Here is a 25,565-nt window from a genome sequence, read left to right as displayed (position 1 = left end):
CAGTGAGTTCTGACTTTGCACAGACTACAAGTGCAGTGTTACAACTATCAATTGGGCAAATTTTAAAGTATTTGTTAATCGGACAACACACAGTCTGCAGTTATCCTGCCTCACTACTAGTGACATTAGCTGCTGAGTGAGCTGTTATCCTGTCTCACTACTAGTGACATTAGCTGCTTAGTGAGCTGTTATCCTGCCTCACTACTAGTGACATTAGCTGCTGAGTGAGCTGTTATCCTGCCTCACTACTAGTGACATTAGCTGCTGAGTGAGCTGTTATCCTGCCTCACTACTAGTGACATTAGCTGCTTAGTGAGCTTTTATCCTGTCTCACTACTAGTGACATTAGTTGCTGAGTGAGCTGTTATCCTGCCTCACTACTAGTGACATTAGCTGCTGAGTGAGCTGTTATCCTGCCTCACTACTAGTGACATTAGCTGCTGAGTGAGCTGTTATCCTGCCTCACTACTAGTGACATTAGCTGCTGAGTGAGCTGTTATCCTGTCTCACTACTAGTGACATTAGCTGCTGAGTGAGCTGTTATCCTGCCTCACTACTAGTGACATTAGCTGCTGAGTGAGCTGTTATCCTGCCTCACTACTAGTGACATTAGCTGCTGAGTGAGCTGTTATCCTGTCTCACTACTAGTGACATTAGCTGCTGAGTGAGCTGTTATCCTGCCTCACTACTAGTGACATTAGCTGCTGAGTGAGCTGTTATCCTGCCTCACTACTAGTGACATTAGCTGCTGAGTGAGCTGTTATCCTGTCTCACTACTAGTGACATTAGCTGCTGAGTGAGCTGTTATCCTGCCTCACTACTAGTGACATTAGAAAAAAAAATACTAGTGTACGGTATATAGGATAAATCTTTGTCATAATAATATGCAAAATGCATTATATAATAGTCCCAGTGGAATAATACCTGCCTCCCCACTTCTAGCTAATCAAACTACCTGTCAGTAATGACATGGGATAGCACTTACTTTGACCTGTAGTAGTAGTAGTGAGTAGTTGTGACATCTGCCAGATACCATCACGTGCCTTGTGCCCATGGTAATCTCTCTAATTGATATTGGTAACCATGGTAACCTCTCTAATTGATATTGGTAACCATGGTAAGCTCTCTAATTGATATTCCTTAATTTGGTTTTACTGAGCATTACATTCAGGATGGAATTAGATTCTAAAGTAATGTGGGGTAGATAGAGGGAACGAGAGGTTCAGTTAAATACCTTAAATAGTTTGGAGTATGTTGGACAGCTCCAATATAATATAGTTATTAGAGGGGCCGAATCATTCAAATAACCAATATAGCTCTTCTGTAACATTGTGCAGGAACTGACGTACATATTGTGTGAATGTTTGGAACCCATAGACTGGCAGAGAAGCGCTCAAAATCTTGTGATGAAGTACTCTGTGATGTGATAGTATCTTGTAATGCAGCTGGTACTAGAGATACAGTGTAGTAATGTGTGAGACATGATTAAGGACGGAAGTTGCAAAAACATACGAGGTACCAGGGTTACAGAGGTGAAGTTACTATTTGCCACTTTATGTAGGGCTACATACGAGGTACCAGGGTTACAGGGGTGAAGTTACTATTTGCCACTTTATGTAGGGCTACATACGAGGTACCAGGGTTACAGAGGTGAAGTTACTATTTGCCACTTTATGTAGGGCTACATACGAGGTACCAGGGTTACAGATGTGAAGTTACTATTCGCCACTTTATGTAGGGCTACATACGAGGTACCAGGGTTACAGGGGTGAAGTTACTATTTGCCACTTTATGTAGGGCTACATACGAGGTACCAGGGTTACAGAGGTGAAGTTACTATTTGCCACTTTATGTAGGGCTACATACGAGGTACCAGGGTTACAGGGGTGAAGTTACTATTTGCCACTTTATGTAGGGCTACATACGAGGTACCAGGGTTACAGGGGTGAAGTTACTATTTTCCACTTTATGTAGGGCTACATACGAGGTACCAGGGTTACAGAGGTGAAGTTACTATTTGCCACTTTATGTAGGGCTACATACGAGGTACCAGGGTTACAGGGGTGAAGTTACTATTTGCCACTTTATGTAGGGCTACATACGAGGTACCAGGGTTACAGGGGTGAAGTTACTATTTGCCACTTTATGTAGGGCTTGGTCGGTGGTGCTGTTTAAAGTGTTTGTGGAGTATTTGTGGTGAAATGTTTGAGGTATATATAATATAGTGTTTTAACCGAGTGTGAGGCGTGTAGAATCTCCAGTGAAGATTATCTTACACGTGTACTGAAGGTGAAATGTTGGTGATGTTGGTGGTAATTTGATGAAACTAAGAGAGGGTTGTTTGAGAGGTAGCGCCAGTTTCAGACAAGTCAGGGCGTGTTTATCACAGTTTGCAGACTAGCAGTCAGGGCGTGTTTATCACAGTTTGCAATATCTTCAATGCGCTGATGGTTTCTGCCAGACAGTGGGAAAAATTAATGGTTTTAATATCTTTATATAATATATTATATTATATATCAATTAATAGGATCTGTAAACTGGAATAACTCCTGTAAATTTCTTTAAACGATGATAACAAAATTAACAATTGGGCGTAAATTCCATACTGAAATCATCGCGTTGGCTTGTTTCAGTGCACTTTAAATTTAAAAATAACACGTATTTTTAAAACACAGAACCAAAATACAGACTTGAAGCACGCGCGGCAGCAGTCTGTTAAAGATTAGACAAGTCATTACCCTGCCAATAGATAACAGTAGTTATCACCGCCCACGTGCGATATAGTTAACACTCTCATTACAGCAGCCTACAAAGTAATCTGTATCCCCGGCTCTATTGATAACCACTCTCTCAGTCTCTCTCAGTTCCCTCTATTACACCCTGTTATAGTAATATCAAGTTAGCTTCTCCACCACATCCCTGATATTTACCTGTAAACCACCTTTCAACACGCCCCAACCACTACCCTCAATCACCTGTAATGTAAGCGATGATGCCAATCTCCATATTCCTACCAATCAGATGGTAGATTGGTTGTCACGTGACTAATTAGAGCTGTATCACGTGGTATCGTGTCACGTGGTAACAGGACTCGTTGCTATGGTAACTATGGTACTCGTTGTAATCAAGATTTGACGAGATGTCAGGTTAAACCTGGTTATGTAAACAATAGTACTCATACAGTCACCTGGCAGATGTTACGTCTGGCACGGTGTGAAGTCTTACAAGACTTCTGGCGGCAAGTACCACGTGGTATGAGATAATCAACATCACGTGACACTATAAACCCTGTCACGTGGTGTGCAAAAACCGCCCACGTGCAAAACCACCCACGTGCTCGGAGATATCAAACAAGGTGGTAAAAGTTCTGACTTTTGGGTAGCCGGGATCCACAGGACTTTCTGGCTAGGTAAAGTGAGTGGGTTAATTAGGGTGGTTAGGTTAAGTGTCAAGTGTGTACGTTTACTGGGTCCTGTGGAGAAGAGTCTGTCAGTGTTTAGCAGTACTTTACCTGTGCAGTAGTAGTGTGTTCTGTTTTGTTAGTGCGGAAGTTTGTTGGCACGCTGCCAAATAGCGCTTTTTGTTGACCAGATGAAAATGTATAAGTGTATAAATGTATGTCGTGTCTTGACTCTTTGAAATTTGACATGATCATTTCGCTTCCCCCTTTTTGGGATTTCTAATATCCGAATTTCTCTGTCTGACATGAAACTTGAAAGTAGCTACTATGAACCAAAAAACTACCACAGTTTGAAATCACTGCTAGCAAAATAACAACCATAATTATTTACTAAACCATAACGAGACGGAAAGTAAAATGTTTTCCTCTTTCAGGTGAAAGTTCCCCTCAGTAAAATGATTTCTTCTTTCAGGTGAAAGTGCCGGCCTCAGTAAAATGTTTTCTTCTTTCAGGTGAAAGTGCCGGCCTCAGTAAAATGTTTTCTTCTTTCAGGTGAAAGTGCCGGCCTCAGTAAAATGTTTTCTTCTTTCAGGTGAAAGTGCCGGCCTCAGTAAAATGTTTTCCTCTTTCAGGTGAAAGTGCCGGCCTCAGTAAAATGTTTTCCTCTTTCAGGTGAAAGTGCCGGCCTCAGTAAAATGTTTTCTTCTTTCAGGTGAAAGTGCCGGCCTCAGTAAAATGTTTTCTTCTTTCAGGTGAAAGTGCCGGCCTCAGTAAAATGTTTTCCTCTTTCAGGTGAAAGTGCCGGCCTCAGTAAAATGTTTTCTTCTTTCAGGTGAAAGTGCCGGCCTCAGTAAAATGTTTTCTTCTTTCAGGTGAAAGTGCCGGCCTCAGTAAAATGTTTTCTTCTTTCAGTTGAAAGTGCCAGCCTCAGTATAATGTTTTCCTCTTTCAGGTGAAAGTGCCAGCCTCAGTAAAATGTTTTCCTCTTTCAGGTGAAAGTTCCCCTCAGTAAAATGTTTTCCTCTTTCAGGTGAAAGTGCCGGCCTCAGTAAAATGATTTCTTCTTTCAGGTGAAAGTGCCGGCCTCAGTAAAATGTTTTCTTCTTTCAGGTGAAAGTGCCGGCCTCAGTAAAATGTTTTCCTCTTTCAGGTGAAAGTGCCGGCCTCAGTAAAATGTTTTCTTCTTTCAGGTGAAAGTGCCGGCCTCAGTAAAATGTTTTCTTCTTTCAGGTGAAAGTGCCGGCCTCAGTAAAATGTTTTCTTCTTTCAGGTGAAAGTGCCGGCCTCAGTAAAATGTTTTCCTCTTTCAGGTGTAAGTGCCGGCCTCAGTAAAATGTTTTCTTCTTTCAGGTGAAAGTGCCGGCCTCAGTAAAATGTTTTCTTCTTTCAGGTGAAAGTGCCGGCCTCAGTAAAATGTTTTCCTCTTTCAGTTGAAAGTGCCGGCCTCAGTAAAATGTTTTCCTCTTTCAGGTGAAAGTGCCGGCCTCAGTGCTGTGCTCGAAAAAGGGTTTCGGAAAGGAGATCTTGTTCACATTAGCACCAACAGTAAAGCTTTATCATCTTATCGCTGAGATTGAAAAGGTTAGTTTCACATTAGCACCCACAGTAAAGCTCTATCATCTTATCGCTGAGATTGAAAAGGTTAGTTTTATTTTTAACATGATAATTTTAATAACAATAACATGTAGAGTAATGATGTCATTTTTACTGTGACCACTTTATAAATTTATAAAAGGCATAAGTATTATTAATACATTAGATACACTTTTAAAATGGAATAACTATTATTATTAATACATTAGATACACTTTTAAAATGGTATAATCAAGAATATCTCGCGGTACCGCTTACTAAGTACCTATGTTAAAATGGATTTGTTCAAAGCACTAGCTCGCTATTTCTAGTCAAACCGTCACCTGATATATATATGAAATGTATATATATATACATTTCATAGACCGATTTAACCGGGCCATATTGATTAACACATTAGATTAGTCCACATTATATCTCGTGAGTATGTGGGCGGAAGTAACCATAGTAACCACATCTTATTAACACTAAGTTGTCTTCTTTAATTGGTTAGCGGAAAAAACGGTCTGAAGAACTTGGCAACCGTTTGTGGAGCCGACTAAAATATGTAAACAGGAAAAATCAGCTGAAAAGAGCGATAATATGTGATATTACACGTGATATTACTCGTGTTACTGTTCACAATAATTGGAATCCTCACAAATACCAGTAACTAACTATAATTTCACCGGATGTAAATTGCAATTAATGAATTAGTTGCCCCAGTTACTGTTACGTTCTAACTTTTCTTGTTAACCATGAAAACTGTACAACATTCTCCCGCCGCGGCACTCGGGATAATTTATATAATATCATAAAGTAACTTCGTTAGTATCTCTGGAATTTGCTAGATCAAGCTGAAATATGACACATTTACTAATTGGGTATGAAAAACAAGTTGCAACTTATCGTACGAGAGGGTTTGACACACAACGCTTACATTGCATGCGGAGCTGAGTGTATCTTGATATACTCACCTCCGCATGCAATATTAATATACTAGGTCCTTGATTCTGGAGATCCAAGCTTAAGAAATGTTGTGGAATCTTTAAGACTTAGAAACTTTGCCACGAAAGGAACAAGTAGCGAGTACTTGCTAATTGCGAGTTTCAATTAAACTTTATTAAATGATTATTTAATGTAAGTGCATAGTTACTTTTAAATCATTATATTATTTATGATGATAAAATATAAATACTCTGTGGAATTAAGAAGTAACGGTAATTGTGGTGTTCAGTATAAATTATGAACTTGTCCTTATATGGTATCATATTCTTCATATTCTTCATATTCTTCATATTCTTCAGAAGGACTGATGTAATCCTGAAAATAGGTCACTTTCTCATACAAATAACTATTTTTACACGAATCAGCTGATAGACCACGGTGCATTAGACTTGCGAAAAACCTTTCGGCTTTCAAAGCCAACAAATCATTTGCAGTATCTAAAAACAGCTTTGAATGAACTTGATATAGACTGAATGTGATGGATCGAGAGGTCCACTATCTCGCAACTTGTACTCTTTGTTTAATGGTAGAAATATTCCGCGGAGTTACTTAGAAATGATGAGGTATTTAGAAAGTTAGAAATCCAACAGCTTCGCTTAATACCAGATACGGTCTTAAAGTTCGATCAACATATTTCTCGGAATTTCATAAACATCTTCTATTTTAGTTCAGTTATTCTAATTCATTCATTATGTTATACTGAAATATTTCTAAAGATTTCTAAATATTTCTAAAGATTTGTAAGTATTTCTAAAGATTTCTAAATATTTCTAAAGATTTCTAAATCTTGCAGTTTACGAACATGCCTCTGATGAGGTACAAGCTGTGTCCGGGGCTGGTTCTGCAGGACTGTCTTGATTTCTGGGTAAGATTAAATTAAGATTAGATCTAACCTTTAACCTCTTTTCCTCATCTTTAATTTCTCTACGTTTTGGTATGCGCCGGACTAAATTTTGCTCCGTCCTGAAAATTTACAATTTCGCGGGGTTTCGTACTTCCCTTCATGAGTCGCGCCTGTCTTGCTCTTTAAACCGCAAAATACTTTTAATTACCTTAACTTAAAACTTCGTAACTTACTACTTAGTCCCTACTCCTTACACCCATATATGATGGTAAATACTTGCGGCTATTTTACGACTAATACGCTAACTTGCTCGGACTGCACATATATTAGCATGATATCTTAATTAGATAACCAAAATAGAGACTTCCTCAGTCCTTTAACAACATAGACTGACATAATTTGTCAGTCAAATCGTTTAAAGCTACAGATTGGGAGTGGTAGCGAAGTTTAAAGCTTAAGTTGTAGCGAATTATTCTGCGGTGCAAAAATATAATTATATTTTTTCTCAACTGCTCCCACTTCCCAGTCAGCTGGTATCTTAGAGGGTCTGGATTGTGACATTGAGGACGCTGTTGAAACGTGGACTGGTTGTGATGTAAGCAGGTGGTGACTTTTTGTCAGCCACCCGTTGAAAATGGCGTGCCAGTTCTGCAGCAAAAATCAGTAAAACTGCGCGAACTTTAGCTTTCTGCAGATAATATAATTTAGGTCATTACATAGCAAGTTTTGTAAACTGATATTACTGTGTTAATTTTATAGTCGAATGTTAATATGATAAGTCAGGACGAGGGTGTTTCTGAATTCTGACGAATTATTGCACTCCCGTGTTCATTGATTGCCATGCACGATCCACCATTAAACCACAGCCAGAATAAGCTCAGTCGAGGAACATGGGATACTCTTATCTAATAAGTAATAGCTACAGTCTCAATACTGCATCTCTTATCTAATAAGTAATAGCTACAGTTTCAATACTGCAGGTTGCAGACTGACCCAGCAGAGTAATTAACTTTAAGTCCTTTCGTATGCTGCACAGAACTCTATTTTAGGATCAAATATAACCTACTTCCTCTACCAAAGCAACATTTGATTGATAAACGGCTCTAAGCGGTCATTCCAAAGACCCTCTATATGGATTACAACTTTCGAAAATTACTGTTCGTAAATTGTACCCATAATCCGGATTTTACACGTCCCCTTTATTGATTGTCAAAATTGTAATTATGCGGATTTTGGAATAATATTCAAAGTAAAGTCTCTCAGACGGGCATCCACTTTCTAGGTGTGTATTAGGTTGGATTATGTGGATGTAGTAAGATATAGTATTATTTGAACAGTTTTAAGTGCAAAATATGTCATCCCGGCATTATAACTAGTAGCATTCTGGCTCTGAAATTTCTTTAAAATCGTGAACTCTATTTTTGGATCAAATGTAAATTTTAGAATAGGAATTATGAATGGTAAAGTGGTATATTCCGTCATTATGCTACTCAAAATAATATCCACTCAGACTAGCTGCATCATTACATGGTGTTAACTGTTAATGCGGCTACATTCTGCCGTATTGGTAGTAAAACTACTGAAATATCTGATTTGAAGAATGTATTTTGGATATTTTGAGAGGTTGCATTCTAAATTCAGCAGTGCAATTGTATTAGGATACTAAATTGATGCACATTTTTTTGAGGTACTAAGTGCTTACATCCATATTCATTATTCATGCACTTCAAATATTTTGAATTCTTATGAATATTATTCGAATATTTTTATTATTACTGAGGTATGTCGATCTATTTCTTGGCCACGATTGGTTGGACAGTTATCACGCTCCCCTGATGTGCGTTAATTGACGTTGGACATCTAGCAAATTCTCGCTATTTGTACAATATGGTCTTGTGATACAGTGTGTGAAAGGTAAATTGTACTATTAACTATAATATTTATAAAGGAGCTATAATAATAATCTACTCGTTATCCAACTCCCTATCTTATAATAATATATTTTGTTGATGCTCATATATTATGTGCAACTATACATTTGTATTTCATATACACATTTTACAATGCAATGCTCCTATGGGTTCCCAAAATAAACTGCTTTTCTCAAACTAGACCTTTCCTTTACTTTTCAGTAAACTCGTGGCCTGGCAATCAAATATCAGCAACATTTCTCACCATTTTACCAATCTAATCAAATTGTTCTTGTGACAAAAGCTCTCCTCAGAATAATATTCCCCACGCGCCACGTCATGTAATTTAGATACACGAAAACATCATGATCACGTTGTATGTAATATTATGTAACATAAGAACTTGTACTGTAATATCACCTTCACTCTTACTACTCCTTCTCTCAAAGAAGAAATCAGCCGTTTTCTGTGGAAAATCAAAAGTTTTCACTAGAGAAGAATTCATACGTCATGACCATGTATTTTGTATATTGTGACGTAATAAGACGTACTACTCCTCCTCTCATATAACAGAAACTCTACTGTATACAATAATCTCCTCAGTAACTACTACTGTTACTACTACTGTTACTACTACTGTTACTACTACTGTTACTACTACTGTTACTACTGTTACTACTACTGTTACTACTACTGTTACTACTACTGTTACTACTACTGTTACTACTACTGTTACTACTACTGTTACTACTACTGTTACTACTACTGTTACTACTACTGTTACTACTACTGTTACTACTACTGTTTCTACTACTGTTACTACTAAGTACTACTCCTCACTCTACAGGCAACTATCGCCACTCCAAAGAATGAGCTAAAGTGTAAAATAGTTTTAATTTTTACATAAAATCATACAGTGTCACGCGATATCACGTGATATCGTACTCATCACTCAGTTTAACAAGACAGAAGTGTATGTCTGCTAACACTAACAGTAGTAGGTAGTACTGTAGTAACACCGCACCTACTGTCTTTACAATAATACGTGTCGACAACATGTCTACTACAGAACATGTCTAGTGTCAGAGGCAAAGTCCACTATTATTACATCTCACTTTCCTAGCTCCTATAGTTCCATCTACAGAACATGTCTAGTGAACAACACGGTAGAATACTGTTTACTAGTAGAGTAATGTCTAATAAAGTAGTGAACTGAGAGAGAGTTACTGTTAACTGAGAGACATACTGTCTAGTAAACAGCATGAGAGAGAGAGTTTACTTGTTCCTACTGTCAGCTGTACTTGTAGGTCTGCTACAGAGATACAGAAACTAGTTACCGTCAGACGTATAATACTGTCAGTATACACTATACAGGTGGTATCAAGGTGGGTATTATTACTGCTCTAACTGTGTAGCTGTGTGTTTACGTCTGGTAGCAGGAGATATGGTGCTTTAGTTAGCATGTCATATTATAATAGATACCACTATAGTTATATTATAAGCATGGGTGGGGCGGCGGTCACCAGAGCATGCCACTGCAAAGCGAAAGTAGTTACTGCTAGACATATTGACGATTACGGTAGTGTATTACAAGTCATGGTCGTCTGACTGTACCGTGGTACAAGTGGTGCAGTGTGCAGTGTGCAGTGTGCAGTGTGCAGTGTGCAGTGTGCAGTGTGCAGTGTGCAGTGTGCAGTGTGCAGTGTGCAGTGTGCAGTGTGCAGTGTGCAGTGTGCAGCACAAGTGGTGCAGTGTGTAGTGTGCACTGTAGTGTCCCAGTTAGCACAATATGGCTGCAGTGTTTACTGATGTGGCCACTAGACCATTTCATGGTTGATACTGCTCAGTATCAGACATCTACTTCAGTTTACAGTAGTATTAAGTCTCGCTGTGACTTATTAACGTCTGGTAACGGAAAAGGCGCTGTGTAGTGAGCTCACGATAACATGCACCATAAGACGTGGGGGGGGGGGCGGGGGTATTGGTCACCAGAGAGCATGTCATTGTGCTCATAGTATGACTGTTTAAGTCTGACTGCACGTAAATAGTGCTGTACTGTTGCTGGGTAGGATCCAAGAAGCCCGACACACAGCTGAACCATTAAATACTGTATAGTGGTCGACAAATCATGTCATGGCCGCACTTGCATATAATGCTTTAATGCAGCAGTACAAATAGTATAGTACTACTGCTACTACAAGAGTTTTAGTATGGAGTTATGCGGAGTAGAGTTATGCGGAATAGATTGAGCGTGCAATAGGTGACGTGAGGGTCAGGAATAGTACGAGAGAGGGGGGAGCTGGTTTAAAACAGAGTGTGGTTAGTAAATAGTGAGAGTGACTTATTGTGTGTTACTAACTGAATGTGTGTGAGTTATTTTTGAGGGGGTGTAATGTTTAGTGACCATTATTTTAGATTAAGTTAACTAAGAGGACAAAATCTATCTTTGGAGAATGCTTGATAATTTTTAAATGTCGACAGTGTCAAGTTGTGAATACTTTTAAAATTTAAATGTATGTATGTCAGAAGCAAAGTCCACTATTATTACATCTCACTTTCCTAGCTCCTATAGTTCCATCTCTGGTAATGTATAATCGGTTTTTTGATTGTATTACCCTCTCAAACTCCTTGGTAGAATCCAGCCTGCAACACGATTGGTCAGTTCATCACTCGTGACCCCAGCAACTCACCCTGATTGGCTGAACACGTGGATGATTGCCACGTGTGTGCTGCTGACGCGATAATTTATAAAGGCGAGGTTTCACAATGCCGATTAATGAGTATTTAATTTTAGTGAGCCGATATCAGACACTCTGCCTGGATGCTGGCTAAATTCATTAGTTATCTTGTGGTTCATTAGCAGCAAAAAGGTCTCACCCGCACATAGCAATAGTGCAAAGATTTCGGTGCAGTGGCTGCTATTGATGTGTAACCGAATTGGTACAAAGTGCAATATATATATATATAGTGCACTTTCTGTTTCATTGCAACCACGTGAGGAACCAGATTAAACAGAGATATAATTCAAGCTTTCAAGATAAATAAGGACTCGATTGATTCATCACTAAATTTCACTGTCAGTTTATCTTTAGCTTTCTTATCATCTTGATATTGTCTTATAACCACAGTCGTTTAGGGTTCAGTCTCTCATGACAGGATATGCTGAAAATAGCCTTGCTTCCTTTTGTCTGTTATTGCACTTGACTCGTGTTTTATAACTTTGAAGTCAAAATAAGGTCCATAATTTGCACCCAATCTTCGGTACCAAATATTCATCAATCGGTCAGTATTATGCTACTGCAAAACGTATAACTCTAAGTTCTAACCATTATTATGAACAAAGTGAAATAAATTTGCTATGTTCGGATATTATACCATGCTATATCCTGAGCCCAAACTGCCACACTTTGAAAACTCCCTAGATGGAATCGTGAGATATTGTACATCCGGTGTTGGAGTGACTATAAGAAGTGTTAGTGTAGAAGTTCGGAGGCTGCAGACGTCGGTTTAACCAAGTTACCGGAAGCCACAAACCATACAAAATTATGGTGATTTGACCGCTCGGAAGGACTTGGGACAAGGAAACGTCTTCTGTGTTTTTATGCGGCACGCGCGGATGATATAAAACTAATATTTGTAGCGCAAAATACGCGCGCAGTAGGGCGCGCGCCATGTGCTTTATCTCCAAAGGATGCAAAACAAAGCCAGTAGCGGTAAATGACCCAGCTGTTTGCAATCAGTCCCTAATTAACTCGTTAAGGGTGGCCATTTACCACTTAGCGCCCTAATCATTCGATTATCTCAGCGAAGTGAAGAAGATCTAAATCTAAACAAAGAGCTCCAACTCTGCACAGCAATGGAGGAGGTACGTTTTAACCACAAATTAAGTCACTTGTCATCAATCACCACTGACCCTACCCTAATGATACTGTCACCGTTTACGGAGAATCGCATGATTCTAAATATATAATGACTTATTTATTCATGTGATATTAAAAACATAATCGCAGGCTCCGACGTTGCATTTCCGAGTGATCTCGAAAGAAACGAGTGAGATGGAGGTTAAGGTAGCCATAGCATTGCCTCCTATGGTTATAACTGCAAATTACAAGACTGATAGCACCACAGCAGATCTATTGTCTACCGTAAGAAATTACTTTTCTTATTTAAAGTATTTATTATTCCTACTATGACTGTTGATTTCGCACTGATGTACCGTAAAGTCACCAGCTGGCAGGGTTTTTTGATAATTATCCGTTTACAAAATAGTTTATTACAGATTATCAACTCGCCCAAACTCAAAGAGACGCACATAAAAAGAAATATGCAAAAGTTTGGTCTATATCATCCTAAATACAAAGTTTTGTAAGTACATATTTTTCTTCACAATTTTATGAAACGTTTTCTGTGTTTCAGTTGATAATTTTTGCAGTTTTAAACTAGTCATTAGCTTTAGTGATAAAGAACTGGGTTACTATTTTTAACACCAATATAATTTGATTTTCATAACTTGATGAACACGCAGCAAATATACTGCATTATCACATAATATATGAGTGTTAAATTGTAACCTTTACGCTTACTTCACAGCTTGAGAACGGATGAGTTGGTGTCATTTTACAATATAACGAATTATGACGTCTTGGAGCTAAAGGTAGGAAGTGTTACTGTCTTCATTATTCTAAAGTCCATAATATTAGTTATTGAGCGCAACTTATTAACAGATGAAGTTCAGGTCGTAGGTCCTTCTTTTGGGAGAAGTCATGATATATGTAGTTAGATTGTGAAAATAGTTCAAGATGTCCCGAGGCTGTCGGCACCAGACCCTATCAAATAGGGCTCAGTTTCCTTAGGGCCAAGGTTTGGTATTGCATCCTTACTGGACAGAATCAACTCAGTCGAGTTACTTCCGTGGCAAGGTGCGTTATTTTTGATCAATGAAGAATCTGTAAAATGGGGTACAATGGATACAAATATGATATTTCCTTGTGTTTGAAATTTAACATAGATCATCTGTCCAAATGCCCAACAAATATTTTCTTTTGTCCACATTAAATAACTACTCTCACATCTAATCAATAACTAACCCACACGGCCCTCTTTTTGCAGACGCGTACGCAAGGAGTAGGCGGACAGTCCCTCTACCTGCATGTTATGATTCCAGATGAGAACAGAACTGTGCTAGTCGTTATCAACAGTGACGCTAGTGTTGCAGACCTTATCAGGTTTGTACTGTTTCAAATTAGGGAACTAGATAAAAGATAAGGTAGTTCTCTGGTGGGAATTTGAACCGGGAAGTGGTTTGGAAATGTGGCTATTTTGGTGTTTCACATACCGGAAGTTGGAAAAGTGACATGTCGTTAGTATGATATGAGTCCAGTCACCTGTAAAATATCAACCTCAATACATTAACTCGATCGATATTCAAACAGTGATGAATAAATTTGTCAATAAGTAATAATTGATTTGTAAATTAATATTTAATTAATTATATTTTTAAAACTTATTTAAATATTTGATAAATAACTTTTTAAAATATTTGATAAATATTTAATTAATTTGTAAATCAATATTCAATTAATCAATCAAATATTTAATTATTCAATTAAATTAATCCCTTGTATTACAGTAAGATATTGCTGGAGGTAGAGTCACGCGATGACTCCAAATGGAACTACTACGGAGTGTACCTCCCCTCTAACGAGGAGAGACAAGGAGGCTGGATGGACGACTACAAGATGCTGCACTCTTACTCTCTCAACTCTGTGGTATGTGTAGTACAGTTACACATATTACACATTCTACACATTTTACACATTTTACACATTTTACACATTTTACACATTTTACACATTTTACACATTTTACATATTTTACACAGTTACACATTTTGTTACAGCTGTTTAGAATCTCTCCTCGTATATGGATTCGGAAATATGGATTATGGTGTGGAGGTGAAGCATATATCTTCTATCGCGTGATAGTGATTCTTGGGTTCGATTGGTCAATAGTGGAAGCTGACTGGTTATTGGTTTATTGCTGTCACGTGACAAAAACATGCTTCACTTCCAGAATCGACATCTATTGCTCGATAAGAGGCTCAGATGATGGCCATCATCTACTGCATTATTTAACAACTTCAACAACTATTCTGTCCGAGTCAAAACATATTATGAATACATAATTGAAATTTTTGAACCTATTATTCCTGTTTTAATCCAACTATCATATCTTTCTGTAACTCTTATCTCACTCTTATCTCACTTATCCCCCCCTTTTCTTCAGGACAAAGTAGAGCTGCGAGCCCGGTTCCGGATGTTTATATTCGACCTACAAGTGTACAGTACATCCCAACAGTACACCAGACACTTTGTAAACATGTACATCTCAGATAAGATAACAGCTGGGGAAGTACTCCGCATTATTACCAGTACCAAGTGAGTGAACAATGTGTGGATTTGTTGCATTTTTAGTTGATGTCCAGTTGTCCATTATTAATTATCAGATATTAGCAATCCATGAGAAATTCCCGGAAAAAATATGTTTTCTATCCGTTACATTATTTTGTTTTTAGAAAAGGGACCACATTGTACCTCATACATTTTCATTATTACTACCTATCTAAAATATTTCCTTGTGTTTCAGTTGTCTGGACTACCCTACCTCATGGTACGGTATCTACCTGCACGATAACGAGCGTATCCAGGACAACATGAAGTTGTGTGCTGCTCTGGAGGATAAGGGGACTAGTAAACAGGACTCACTGGTCGTTCACATGATACATCAGCCGATACATGTGAGTACACTTTACATTTTACACGTGTTTACATTGTTACACGTGGTGCGCTTTACACTTACTTAACTGTTCATAGTTTACACTTGCTTACTTGTACTTGATAAGGTCTCCTCCTAGTCGTTAGAGGGGCCTGCACCACACAGTAACTCCTTATTTCGATGTATGAGACCTCTCCAATGTACCCTGTTTGTTGCTTGTTTGTTACTTTACATTGTTAACTGTAAATTGAGAATGTTAGCTGTTCATAGCTAACTGTTGTTAACTCATTAACTGTTACATTTTAATTGATTAATGATGAATCTCCTATCGTTTGATCATTATCCTCTACGAGCCTTCAAGTCTAGATAATATTTGTTTGATCTTGTATGCGGTAAAGTTGTTTGGATGTACGAGTTTGTATCTTTAATAAATCCTACTTTGAAACACTGTATTAATACTGTGGTTGTTTTAACAAGGTCAACAAGCAAATCAATGGAATTAAAAGGCTTTTAACTTTTAACATCTGTTGAATGTTATTTAACAACAGCAATCGGTTTGTCGCAAAAAGTAACAAAATGAATTTTAGCGACTGACAGCATTGTAGCAATTTGTGGATCTTTGTCATCAATTGTTCAATAAAAGTTCTAAACTAGGGATAGAAAATGAAGGAAGAAAATGTTGTTATCAATATAAACAATAATCACGTAACTGCTTACATGAATTGCAGATAAAATCTTCAGCAGAAAGTAAAAAAATCAACAGAAAGTAAAGATTAGAACTTCACCATAAACTAAATTTACTGGTTACTAGGTTACTGGGTTACTAGGTTACTGGTTACTATTTACTGGTAGCGCCTGAATATGAACTAAGGAAACTTTCTCTTTCAGGTTTCTTTACACGGTGAAGAGGAAACATCTCACACGTTTATGGTTGACTTCAGCATGCCTTTACAGCAACTCCACGCCATCTTCTGTAGATACTACGGAATCAGGGTCAGTCTGTTACATTGCAATATGTGTTTGATAACCAATAACAAATAAGCTAAACCTTAGGTACTTATTGACATGAATGTAGCCGTTCTTCTGAGATGACGTGATAGTGTATTCAAGTATTACATTAAGGATATCTAAATGTAACACCTCCTCTCTACAGGTTCCAGCAGCCTCCACTTTAGAACACAATGAAACCACACTGGATCTCACAATGTGTGCTATCAAAAACAAGATCAGTCCTAATTCATCCATCGCTATCAAATTCAAAAGGTAAGAGACACATTTTGATGAAATTGTGATCAATTTCATCGCAAATCAGCTGCTACTAGGATGAAAATAACTTAAATTTTAATAACAAACTCAGTAAATCTCTCTCTTAAAAGTATAATTACTTTTTTTCAATCACCTCTAACAATAATAACCTTGTTGCAGGATCTTAAGTTCGAGTCCCTGCAATGACAACAGAAATTCTGTCATGATGGGACGTGGTAGAGCAAAGAAACGGCACGAAAGCACTGATAGCACTGATTTGAAGTAAGTCAGCCTAGTTTAGGTATAGTGTACAATGTATAACTATAATGTATAATCAGTGTTATAGTTGAATGCTATTGGTTGAGCACTTCATCATGGCTTGAACCAGTGAAACACATATTTAATGGTGCTACAAAAACCCAGATACATAACTCCGCAAACTAAATCGAAGTTATAAAAGATAACCGCTAACTTTGTACCCCCTTCAGCTCAGTTCACTAACTTTGTACCACTTCAGCTCAGTTCGAAGCTTCAGCGACTGTTCTGGCTCAGAAAACAACACCCCCATCATGTCCCCATTCTCTCCTCGTCCTAACGACTGTCTTACTCCAACACTAAACCTGATAGACAAGATCCTTGCGGAGACAGCCACACGAGGGGAGGTCACCTCGTATGAATCTACTAACGGGGTAGAAACAAACGGGGGTGAGCCGGATATAGGTGGTCTGGTTATCAGGGACGATACTGGTTCTCCAACTTCACCGGTATCGGCGCCCATGTTAGCTGATATTAGCCCCATGTTGGTATCGTGTCCCACATCTCCTACCTCTCCTACCTCTCCCACCTCTCCTACCTCTCCCACCTCTCCTACCTCTCCCACCTCTCCTACCTCTCCAACCTCTCCTACCTCTCCAACGTCCCCAATACCAATCCTGTCAACTCGTGAGTTTTACAGTCGATAGGATTGTGCCTTATTTGAACAATTGCATGGTGGTATTTTTCAGAGAAGTGAATTTTAACCATTCTAGGCAAAGTTTTAAAAGTTATTTACTTTTTTTCAGGACGAATTGAGCCATCAAATAGATTTGACCCAAAAGGGCCAGAGGCTGTTATCCTTCGAAAACCATTAGAAAGGGTAAAACGAGCGCAGAGTAAGATATATGAGGAAGATGATATTAATATTTGGGACGACGACTCCAAGATAGAGGCCACCCTTATCAAGGAGCAAAACGGACAGGTTCGTCTTGGGATTTTCTCCTGGTTAAGCAGGAATGTTTGGTTTATCTGCATGTTTTCTCTTTCACAGTTTGACAGAATTAAACCATTGAGTTGAACAGTATACCCGAAATGCAAAGACAAGCATGCTTGATTCATACGTGCTTTCCTTATAAATTGTATCTCTGTTCCGCGGAACTTCAACGCATCCAGTTTCTTACCGACTTGATTAATATCTGAGCCACTAAGACAGAAGTGGTCTAGACTCTTGCAATTTATCCTTCCCTTTCGCTAAGTATTACGAACTTACTTTCAATAAGTTTCTGCCATATTAATATTAGTGAAGCTTACACATGATCTAACCATGTTTTTGAGTGGTTTGGTTAGGATTTCGGCAACATTAAACCCACTAAAATGAAGAAGGGATTGACAGATAATAGTCTAGACTAGTGGATATTTATAGTACGGTGGAATTACTCCTTACTTAACTTATAAACCATGTGGACTCGGGTGTGCCATGAGACTTCCGAGCAACTGTTTTAATGATATTTTATCGTTTGGATGGGGATTACCTTATCGTTTGAATTTTGAGCTAAATTCCACCATTTAAAATATAGAGTAAAGAGGAGCAATCCTTTAAATAACCAGACATTATGTTATCTTTAACGGCTGACAGGTTCTAATAACTGCTATTTCAGATCAAGAGTGGGACGTTTAACCGGTTCGTTGAGCTGCTCACTGATACGCGGAGTTATCGGATAAACTTTGTTAAAGTCTTCCTCCTTACCTACCAGGTAATACTGATAAATGATCACCCCTAACTTATAGATTTGTTAGCTTTATCGCTATAATCACTACTGTGAGATTATAATGAAGTCATGTTAAATGAATCAAATAAAACTTGACTAACAAACAGTTTAACTAAGCGGGACCTGTCTCACTTTGGTTACCGTCCCGACCGTTTAGACCGCACGAAATGATTTTGTCTATTTGCAAAATGTCTAGTCAGACAGTTTGTGTGGAAAAACGCAGTGTTTTAAAAAGGGTAAAGTGTTTAAAGAGAGTTGGGTGCCGGCTTAATACTCGTGAATAAGTTTACTCATTAATATATTATTAAAGTATGGACCAGACCAGCGTTGTGCAGCCTCGCAACCCACTGTTTGCACCGCAAACCTCAAATTGTTGCCATTTCTAAATGTAACAATTTGTGCGCTATTATGATCGTTAAGAATGGGATTGTGAAAAGTGTTAATATGTCCAGGACGTGTCTGTCACCGTTTTTCACGATATTTTAGACTTTAAAATGCTTTTAATTATGCATGCTTAATTTTGATGATTGTCATGATCGAAATTATTCAAGCTAAACGAAATTTAGAGAGATTCCCAGCGCTCAATGCCCCCAAAAAATGCGAAGTTATAGGATCTACTTTACAAGTTGACAGGCTAACTGCTTATTAAATCAGCCTTTGACGACAAATCAACAGAAAAGATTACTTAAACACCGAGTATTTATAAGAAGGAAAATAAATACCGTAAAAAAAGGTAAACGGGAAATTACTAAAATACTTTATAAAAATAAGTTTTTGCCCCCATAAAACTGGAATCTAACCGCTCGTTTCAGGCGTTCACAACTCCGAAGCAGTTGTTACGGAAACTGGTACAACGGTACAATGTACCACGTGATCCGAACATGACTATGGAGGAGTTTGTCAAGTACCGGATAGGAATCCAGAACGGTGTTATCAACTGCCTCAAGTTGTGGGTCACGGACGGAGACGATTTCGAGAGTAAGTTCGGAGATGAAAGTGACACAAAAAAGCGCACGTCAACCTTTTTAGTGTCCTGACGGGGGGGGGGGGGGGGGGGCCAATGACTACTTTTGGGGACTTGGGAAATTACGTCAACGATTTTACCCCGAGTCCCCATGATTTTTAGTCCCCATTAGTCCCCAAAAGTCTCCATTAGTCCCCATTTAGATGATTTTTAGTCCCCAAAAGTCTCCATTAGTCCCCATTTAGATTTATCCTACTCTTATCTTGGACAAAACATCTCGATCGTATCGTTATTAAACTAACTTGAAAACCATAAATAACTGTCAAAAATTCTGGGGACTTATGGGGACAAATGGTGAATTACGTCAACGAGTTGACCTCTAGTCCCCATGATTTTTAGTCTCCAAAAGTCTCCATTGGTAGTCATTGGCCCCCCCCCCCCCCCCCCCCCGTCCTGACTCTTGCTTCCTCCTCCTCATCTTCTCACCCTTTACTTAGTCTCATCTTCCTACTGTATCTACAAATTCCACTAATAATAATACTCCTGAAACCTCCGTTCTAACACCTCCTTTCTAACACCTTTCTAACACCTTTCTAACACCTTTCTAACACCTCCCTGTTTCAGATAACCCGCACCTCCAGAAGGAGTTTATGTCCTTTATACACACGTGTGTGTCACATGACAACCCCCAACAGTACCGGATATTACGGCAGAAGTTACTGGTTGTGAGGGGGATGGTGCAGGTTCCAGTTTCTAAGAAGGAAGATAACCGTACCCCGCCTCTTAAAGTAAGCTGCACTAAGGTGTTACTAACACCATTTAAACACCGTGTACAAGGTGTTACTAAAACCATTTAAATGAGACTTATTGGGGGTCTAGTTATGTTAGCAGTTAGGTGTTACTAACACTCTTACAAAGGTTGCATTAACACTACCTTTGGAGGTGTTAGTCGTGAGGTATACCGATAAGTAGAGTTTTACAACTTCCTATTACATTGGTCTCACTGGAGAATGGAGATAACATAGCCTGTATTTCTCGGAATTTCCATTATATTCTTGTTAATAACCATCCTCTCCTCTCAGCTGCCTCCCAACCTCTCTGCTAACGCCACCTTGTTCGACCACGGTCCCCCAGAGATCGCAAGACAATTAACCATGCTGGATTTCGCTTTGTTTGCCAAGATAAAGCCAATAGAGCTGGTTAACCAAGCGTGGGTCAAGCCAAAGTACTCCCACCAAGCCAAGAACATTCTTCACTTCGCAGAGAGAATGAATACCCTTACTAGATGGGCTGGTAAGAGAGCTGATTTTTGATATTTGTGTTTAGATTGAGACCATTTTCGGGCCAATATTTTAATAATCACTACTTCAAGGTAAGATTATTTCCATAACTGAGTATAGATACACATCAATCGAATTTAAGGACCCCTCACCCAATACTCTAATACTTGCTACTATTTCAGCCACGTCAATCTTAGCCCAGAAAGACAAAGCCAACAGAGCGAAGCTGATCACAGACTTCATTTCAATCGCGGACGAACTGTACAAGCTGAACAACTTCAGCTCCTTTATAGCTATTATAAACGCTCTGGAGGGAAGCGCCATCAGCCGGCTACATGCTAGCTGGAATAAGGTGGGGTTATCTTTTAGCAGGGTAATTAGGGTAATTAGGGGATTAGATCTGGATACTGGGTTATCCTGATCTTTAGTAATCTTACTACTGCGCTTTACATTAGTTTACAATTTCTCTGCTATTAGAATCCACGTGCGTCTAGAGGGTCCGAACTATCGGATTAATTAATCAACATTTAGCGAGTTGATGTTAATTGCATTGCTATAGTTCAGCGACTGATAACTGTATGGAGGTGCTAATTAAGCCATGTGTGTCGGTTGCTATAGTTTAATAATTAATCACACGGTAATCCTTTTGTTTACAGATTTATTGATTAATAATTATCTAATGCAAGTAATTTGATTGTTAACAAATTTATAGATTAATAATCATCTAATACAAGTAGTTTGATTGTTAACAAATTTATAGATTAAATTTAATAATCATCTAATACAAGTAGTTTGATTGTTTACAAATTTATAGATTAGTACTCATCTAATTTTCGTCCACCACCAGGTCGAGAGGAAGGTATGTCAGAGGAATGACGAGCTGTACGAGATTATCCTGCCCAACAGTAACTTCAGGAACCTCCGCAAGAAAGTCTCCCAGGTGACAGATAAACACTCACAGACTTTTTAAGATTTAAAGAAATTCTTCAAGCTTATTTGTTCCCATGAAGAGCGCGAAGATCCATTAGTGCAGACCAAGACCAGACGTTTAGAAGACACCTAACTCGCTGTCTGGCCCACAAAACCTCAATTTGTTGCCATTTCTGAATGTATCAATTTGTGCGCGATCACGATCGCTTAGAAATAGATATCCACATGTCTGTCAGAGTTTTTCACAATCTATCAAACTTTAGACTTCTTTCAATTATGCATGCTTAATTTTCACGACGGTCTAATTATAATATACTCAAGTTAAACGAAATTTAACGATATTAGACTCTCTATATTTTTTAGAGTTTCTAAAAGTATGGAAAATCACGAACTGGTTTACAGATAAAGGAACCCTTTACTGATTGAACTAATTTAACCCATTCCGATAAAAAACTACTAATTGATTACTAATAATTTATAATTAACAACCCATTAATTAATAATTAAACTAATAATTAAACTAATAATTAAACTAATAATTAAACCAATAATGAAACTAACAATACCCTCCCCCCTCAGTCTAACCCACCCTGTATCCCCTACGTTAACTAACAATACCCACCCCCTCAGTCTAACCCACCCTGTATCCCCTACGTTAACTAACAATACCCTCCCCCTCAGTCTAACCCACCCTGTATCCCCTACGTTAACTAACAATACCCTCCCCCTCAGTCTAACCCACCCTGTATCCCCTACGTTAACTAACAATACCCTCCCCCTCAGTCTAACCCACCCTGTATCCCCTACGTTAACTAACAATACCCTCCCCCTCAGTCTAACCCACCCTGTATCCCCTACGTTAACTAACAATACCCTCCCCCTCAGTCTAACCCACCCTGTATCCCCTACGTTAACTAACAATACCCTCCCCCTCAGTCTAACCCACCCTGTATCCCCTACGTTAACTAACAATACCCTCCCCCTCAGTCTAACCCACCCTGTATCCCCTACGTTAACTAACAATACCCTCCCCCTCAGTCTAACCCACCCTGTATCCCCTACGTTAACTAACAATACCCTCCCCCTCAGTCTAACCCACCCTGTATCCCCTACGTTAACTAACAATACCTTCCCCCTCAGTCTAACCCACCCTGTATCCCCTACGTTAACTAACAATACCCTCCCCCTCAGTCTAACCCACCCTGTATCCCCTACGTTAACTAACAATACCCTCCCCCTCAGTCTAACCCACCCTGTATCCCCTACGTTAACTAACAATACCCTCCCCCTCAGTCTAACCCACCCTGTATCCCCTACGTTAACTAACAATACCTTCCCCCTCAGTCTAACCCACCCTGTATCCCCTACGTTAACTAACAATACCCTCCCCCTCAGTCTAACCCACCCTGTATCCCCTACGTTAACTAACAATACCCTCCCCCTCAGTCTAACCCACCCTGTATCCCCTACGTTAACTAACAATACCCTCCCCCTCAGTCTAACCCACCCTGTATCCCCTACGTTAACTAACAATACCCTCCCCCTCAGTCTAACCCACCCTGTATCCCCTACGTTAACTAACAATACCCTCCCCCTCAGTCTAACCCACCCTGTATCCCCTACGTTGGACTCTTCATGTCAGACCTCACTTTCGCTACGGAGTGTAACCCTACAGTAGTTAATGGCATGATCAACTTCATGAAGTGTACCTACATTAATGACATTATTAACCGTCTCCGACTTTACCAGGTAAAATATAGTTAGGTAAATTTTTATTTAGGTTAATAATAAATTATAATTGTATTAGGTCCAGATCCCTTCCCGGTACTGTTCAGTGTTCGTGTGGTTTTATAACAAACTTTACCCAACAAAAGTCTTATTATTTATTTTAAAGTCCTGAGTTAACATTTAAAGAAGTAAATAACACATGAACAGTTTATTCTAATTTGTCACCCCCAGCACACGCCCTACCATTTCGAAGTTGTCCCCTCAATAGTAGCTCCTCTACAACAACTAAACGCACTGGACGAGGAGACCCTCTACGAGATGTCCTTACAGATCGAGCCCAAGAAACCCAAGTTAGTTTAATGATAGCAATAATTTATAAGATCCCTGAACATGTGAAGAGGCATTTAAGTGTTAGTTGGCATGTTGCCACAACAATGTTGGCATGTTGCCACAACATGCCCACTAACAACATGATGTTCTGCAAAGTCGATTGAATACCATTGAAATTTGAGTTCTATAACCCTGACCTTCTGTATAAACTAATTCCCGGTTCCCCCAGATAAAGAACATACAACCAAAAATATCAGACTTCAGACTATCTTCCTACACCAGAGTGATTTGAGCGGACTAAACCCCACAGTCTGACGAGACTTATCACTTCAGATTATTATTATCATAACTACCGAAGAACAATAATTACCCCTGTTATGTAGGATACAGAACATCATAATCTGACAGATAGGGCGTACTAGAAGATACCTATCGGGCGTACTTGAAGATACATATCGTGCGTACTAGAAGATACCTATGGGGCGTACTAGAAGATACCTAGGAACTGAAGACGCCAGACACTGATAATCAGAACTCTGTTTTTAGATTTTACTGTCCGTACTGTAGACGTTATCTGAATAATAATATAGGAAGCAATCGTTATTTTGTTGGTTATTTTTGTATATGCGATTATGAATAAGATAGTATATTGTAACACACCACCGCAACCGTGGTAACCATGGCAACCGTGGTAACCATGGCAACCGTGGACACGTTTATGGAGATGATAACTCGCTTTTTACCACCGCCCACCTTAATTAAAGTGTTTTGGCAGTGTTCAAGAAGTCTGACCAGCGAATCCGCTTGAACCATAACCTTACCCCACCCCTGCACGTAACCCTAACCCTAGCCCTAACCCTAACCATATCCCACTTCGAGATGTTCCTGTGGAATTCCGCTGGTCGGTCTTCTTGGATAGTGTTTTTGTTTTATACTGACAGATTAGTCAACTCCCCCTTTTGATATGTCTAAATTCTAATTTGTATATCTAAATTCGATGTTGTAACTTTTCTTAGGTCTAGGTGTTATTTTAGATTACAATTAGGTGTAATGATAGTCTAGGAATTAAAACAGTAATAGTATAATCTACCACAATTTGTTCACTGATAAAGTTTCTGTCGTTTCAAGGAGAGTAATTGAATACCCTAGTTTGTGTCAAAATTTTAAAATTGTTTGTAAGAATGTAAGAGCTCAGCTTCTCGATCACCCTTAGCATTATAAATGGACAGAGAAAAATGTTTTGCGTAGTTTCGTGAACCATATAATATGTGAATATCTACATTATGTCTTGAAAATATCTTAATCAGTGTTCTCATTTGTTGTAAAAAATCAAAAATTAAAATATTTCTCAGACACAAACGCTTCACATCTCCTACTTCCAAAGTAACTGCTACGGGCTACCGATCATTTGTGTAAATGTATAACGGTTACAATTTATCATCCCATAATCCGATAATCATCCCAGTCCATCGTAACTGGATGATGAAATTGACCCTGACAACATCCCTTCCTTTGATTCTGACACTGACATCTACAGTACTCACTACTGCTACACA

General features: G+C 38.8%; 1 protein-coding gene across 2 annotated transcripts in view; it reads left to right on the top strand.

Annotated features, from left to right (window-relative positions):
- Positions 1-25,312, top strand: part of LOC134819132 (ras guanine nucleotide exchange factor Y-like) — a 55,801-nt gene extending 30,489 nt beyond the window's left edge. Inside the window, exons 1-25 of one of the 2 annotated variants that reach the window (XM_063828907.1) lie at positions 3,426-3,615; positions 4,871-4,981; positions 6,774-6,845; positions 12,540-12,599; positions 12,745-12,879; positions 13,014-13,099; positions 13,325-13,388; positions 13,844-13,959; positions 14,364-14,502; positions 15,020-15,171; positions 15,380-15,530; positions 16,397-16,501; positions 16,662-16,771; positions 16,934-17,035; positions 17,271-17,695; positions 17,815-17,990; positions 18,667-18,762; positions 19,590-19,755; positions 20,366-20,529; positions 20,824-21,034; positions 21,204-21,373; positions 21,869-21,961; positions 23,551-23,700; positions 23,911-24,029; positions 24,239-25,312. In XM_063828907.1, coding sequence (XP_063684977.1) covers positions 3,592-3,615; positions 4,871-4,981; positions 6,774-6,845; positions 12,540-12,599; positions 12,745-12,879; positions 13,014-13,099; positions 13,325-13,388; positions 13,844-13,959; positions 14,364-14,502; positions 15,020-15,171; positions 15,380-15,530; positions 16,397-16,501; positions 16,662-16,771; positions 16,934-17,035; positions 17,271-17,695; positions 17,815-17,990; positions 18,667-18,762; positions 19,590-19,755; positions 20,366-20,529; positions 20,824-21,034; positions 21,204-21,373; positions 21,869-21,961; positions 23,551-23,700; positions 23,911-24,029; positions 24,239-24,242 — 3,201 coding nt within the window. In that variant the 5' untranslated portion in view covers positions 3,426-3,591 and the 3' untranslated portion in view covers positions 24,243-25,312. Of the gene's footprint in view, positions 1-3,425; positions 3,616-4,870; positions 4,982-6,773; positions 6,846-12,539; positions 12,600-12,744; positions 12,880-13,013; positions 13,100-13,324; positions 13,389-13,843; positions 13,960-14,363; positions 14,503-15,019; positions 15,172-15,379; positions 15,531-16,396; positions 16,502-16,661; positions 16,772-16,933; positions 17,036-17,270; positions 17,696-17,814; positions 17,991-18,666; positions 18,763-19,589; positions 19,756-20,365; positions 20,530-20,823; positions 21,035-21,203; positions 21,374-21,868; positions 21,962-23,550; positions 23,701-23,910; positions 24,030-24,238 lie in introns of those variants that run through there. The other variant, XM_063828906.1, reaches the window with a different exon arrangement.
- The last annotated feature ends 253 nt before the right edge of the window (positions 25,313-25,565 follow it).

The sequence above is a fragment of the Bolinopsis microptera genome, chromosome 8 (genome assembly GCF_026151205.1).
Source record: "Bolinopsis microptera isolate Bmic1 chromosome 8, MBARI_Bmic_1.0, whole genome shotgun sequence".
Lineage (NCBI taxonomy): Eukaryota > Metazoa > Ctenophora > Tentaculata > Lobata > Bolinopsidae > Bolinopsis > Bolinopsis microptera.
This window is presented reverse-complemented; position numbering and strand designations above follow the sequence as displayed.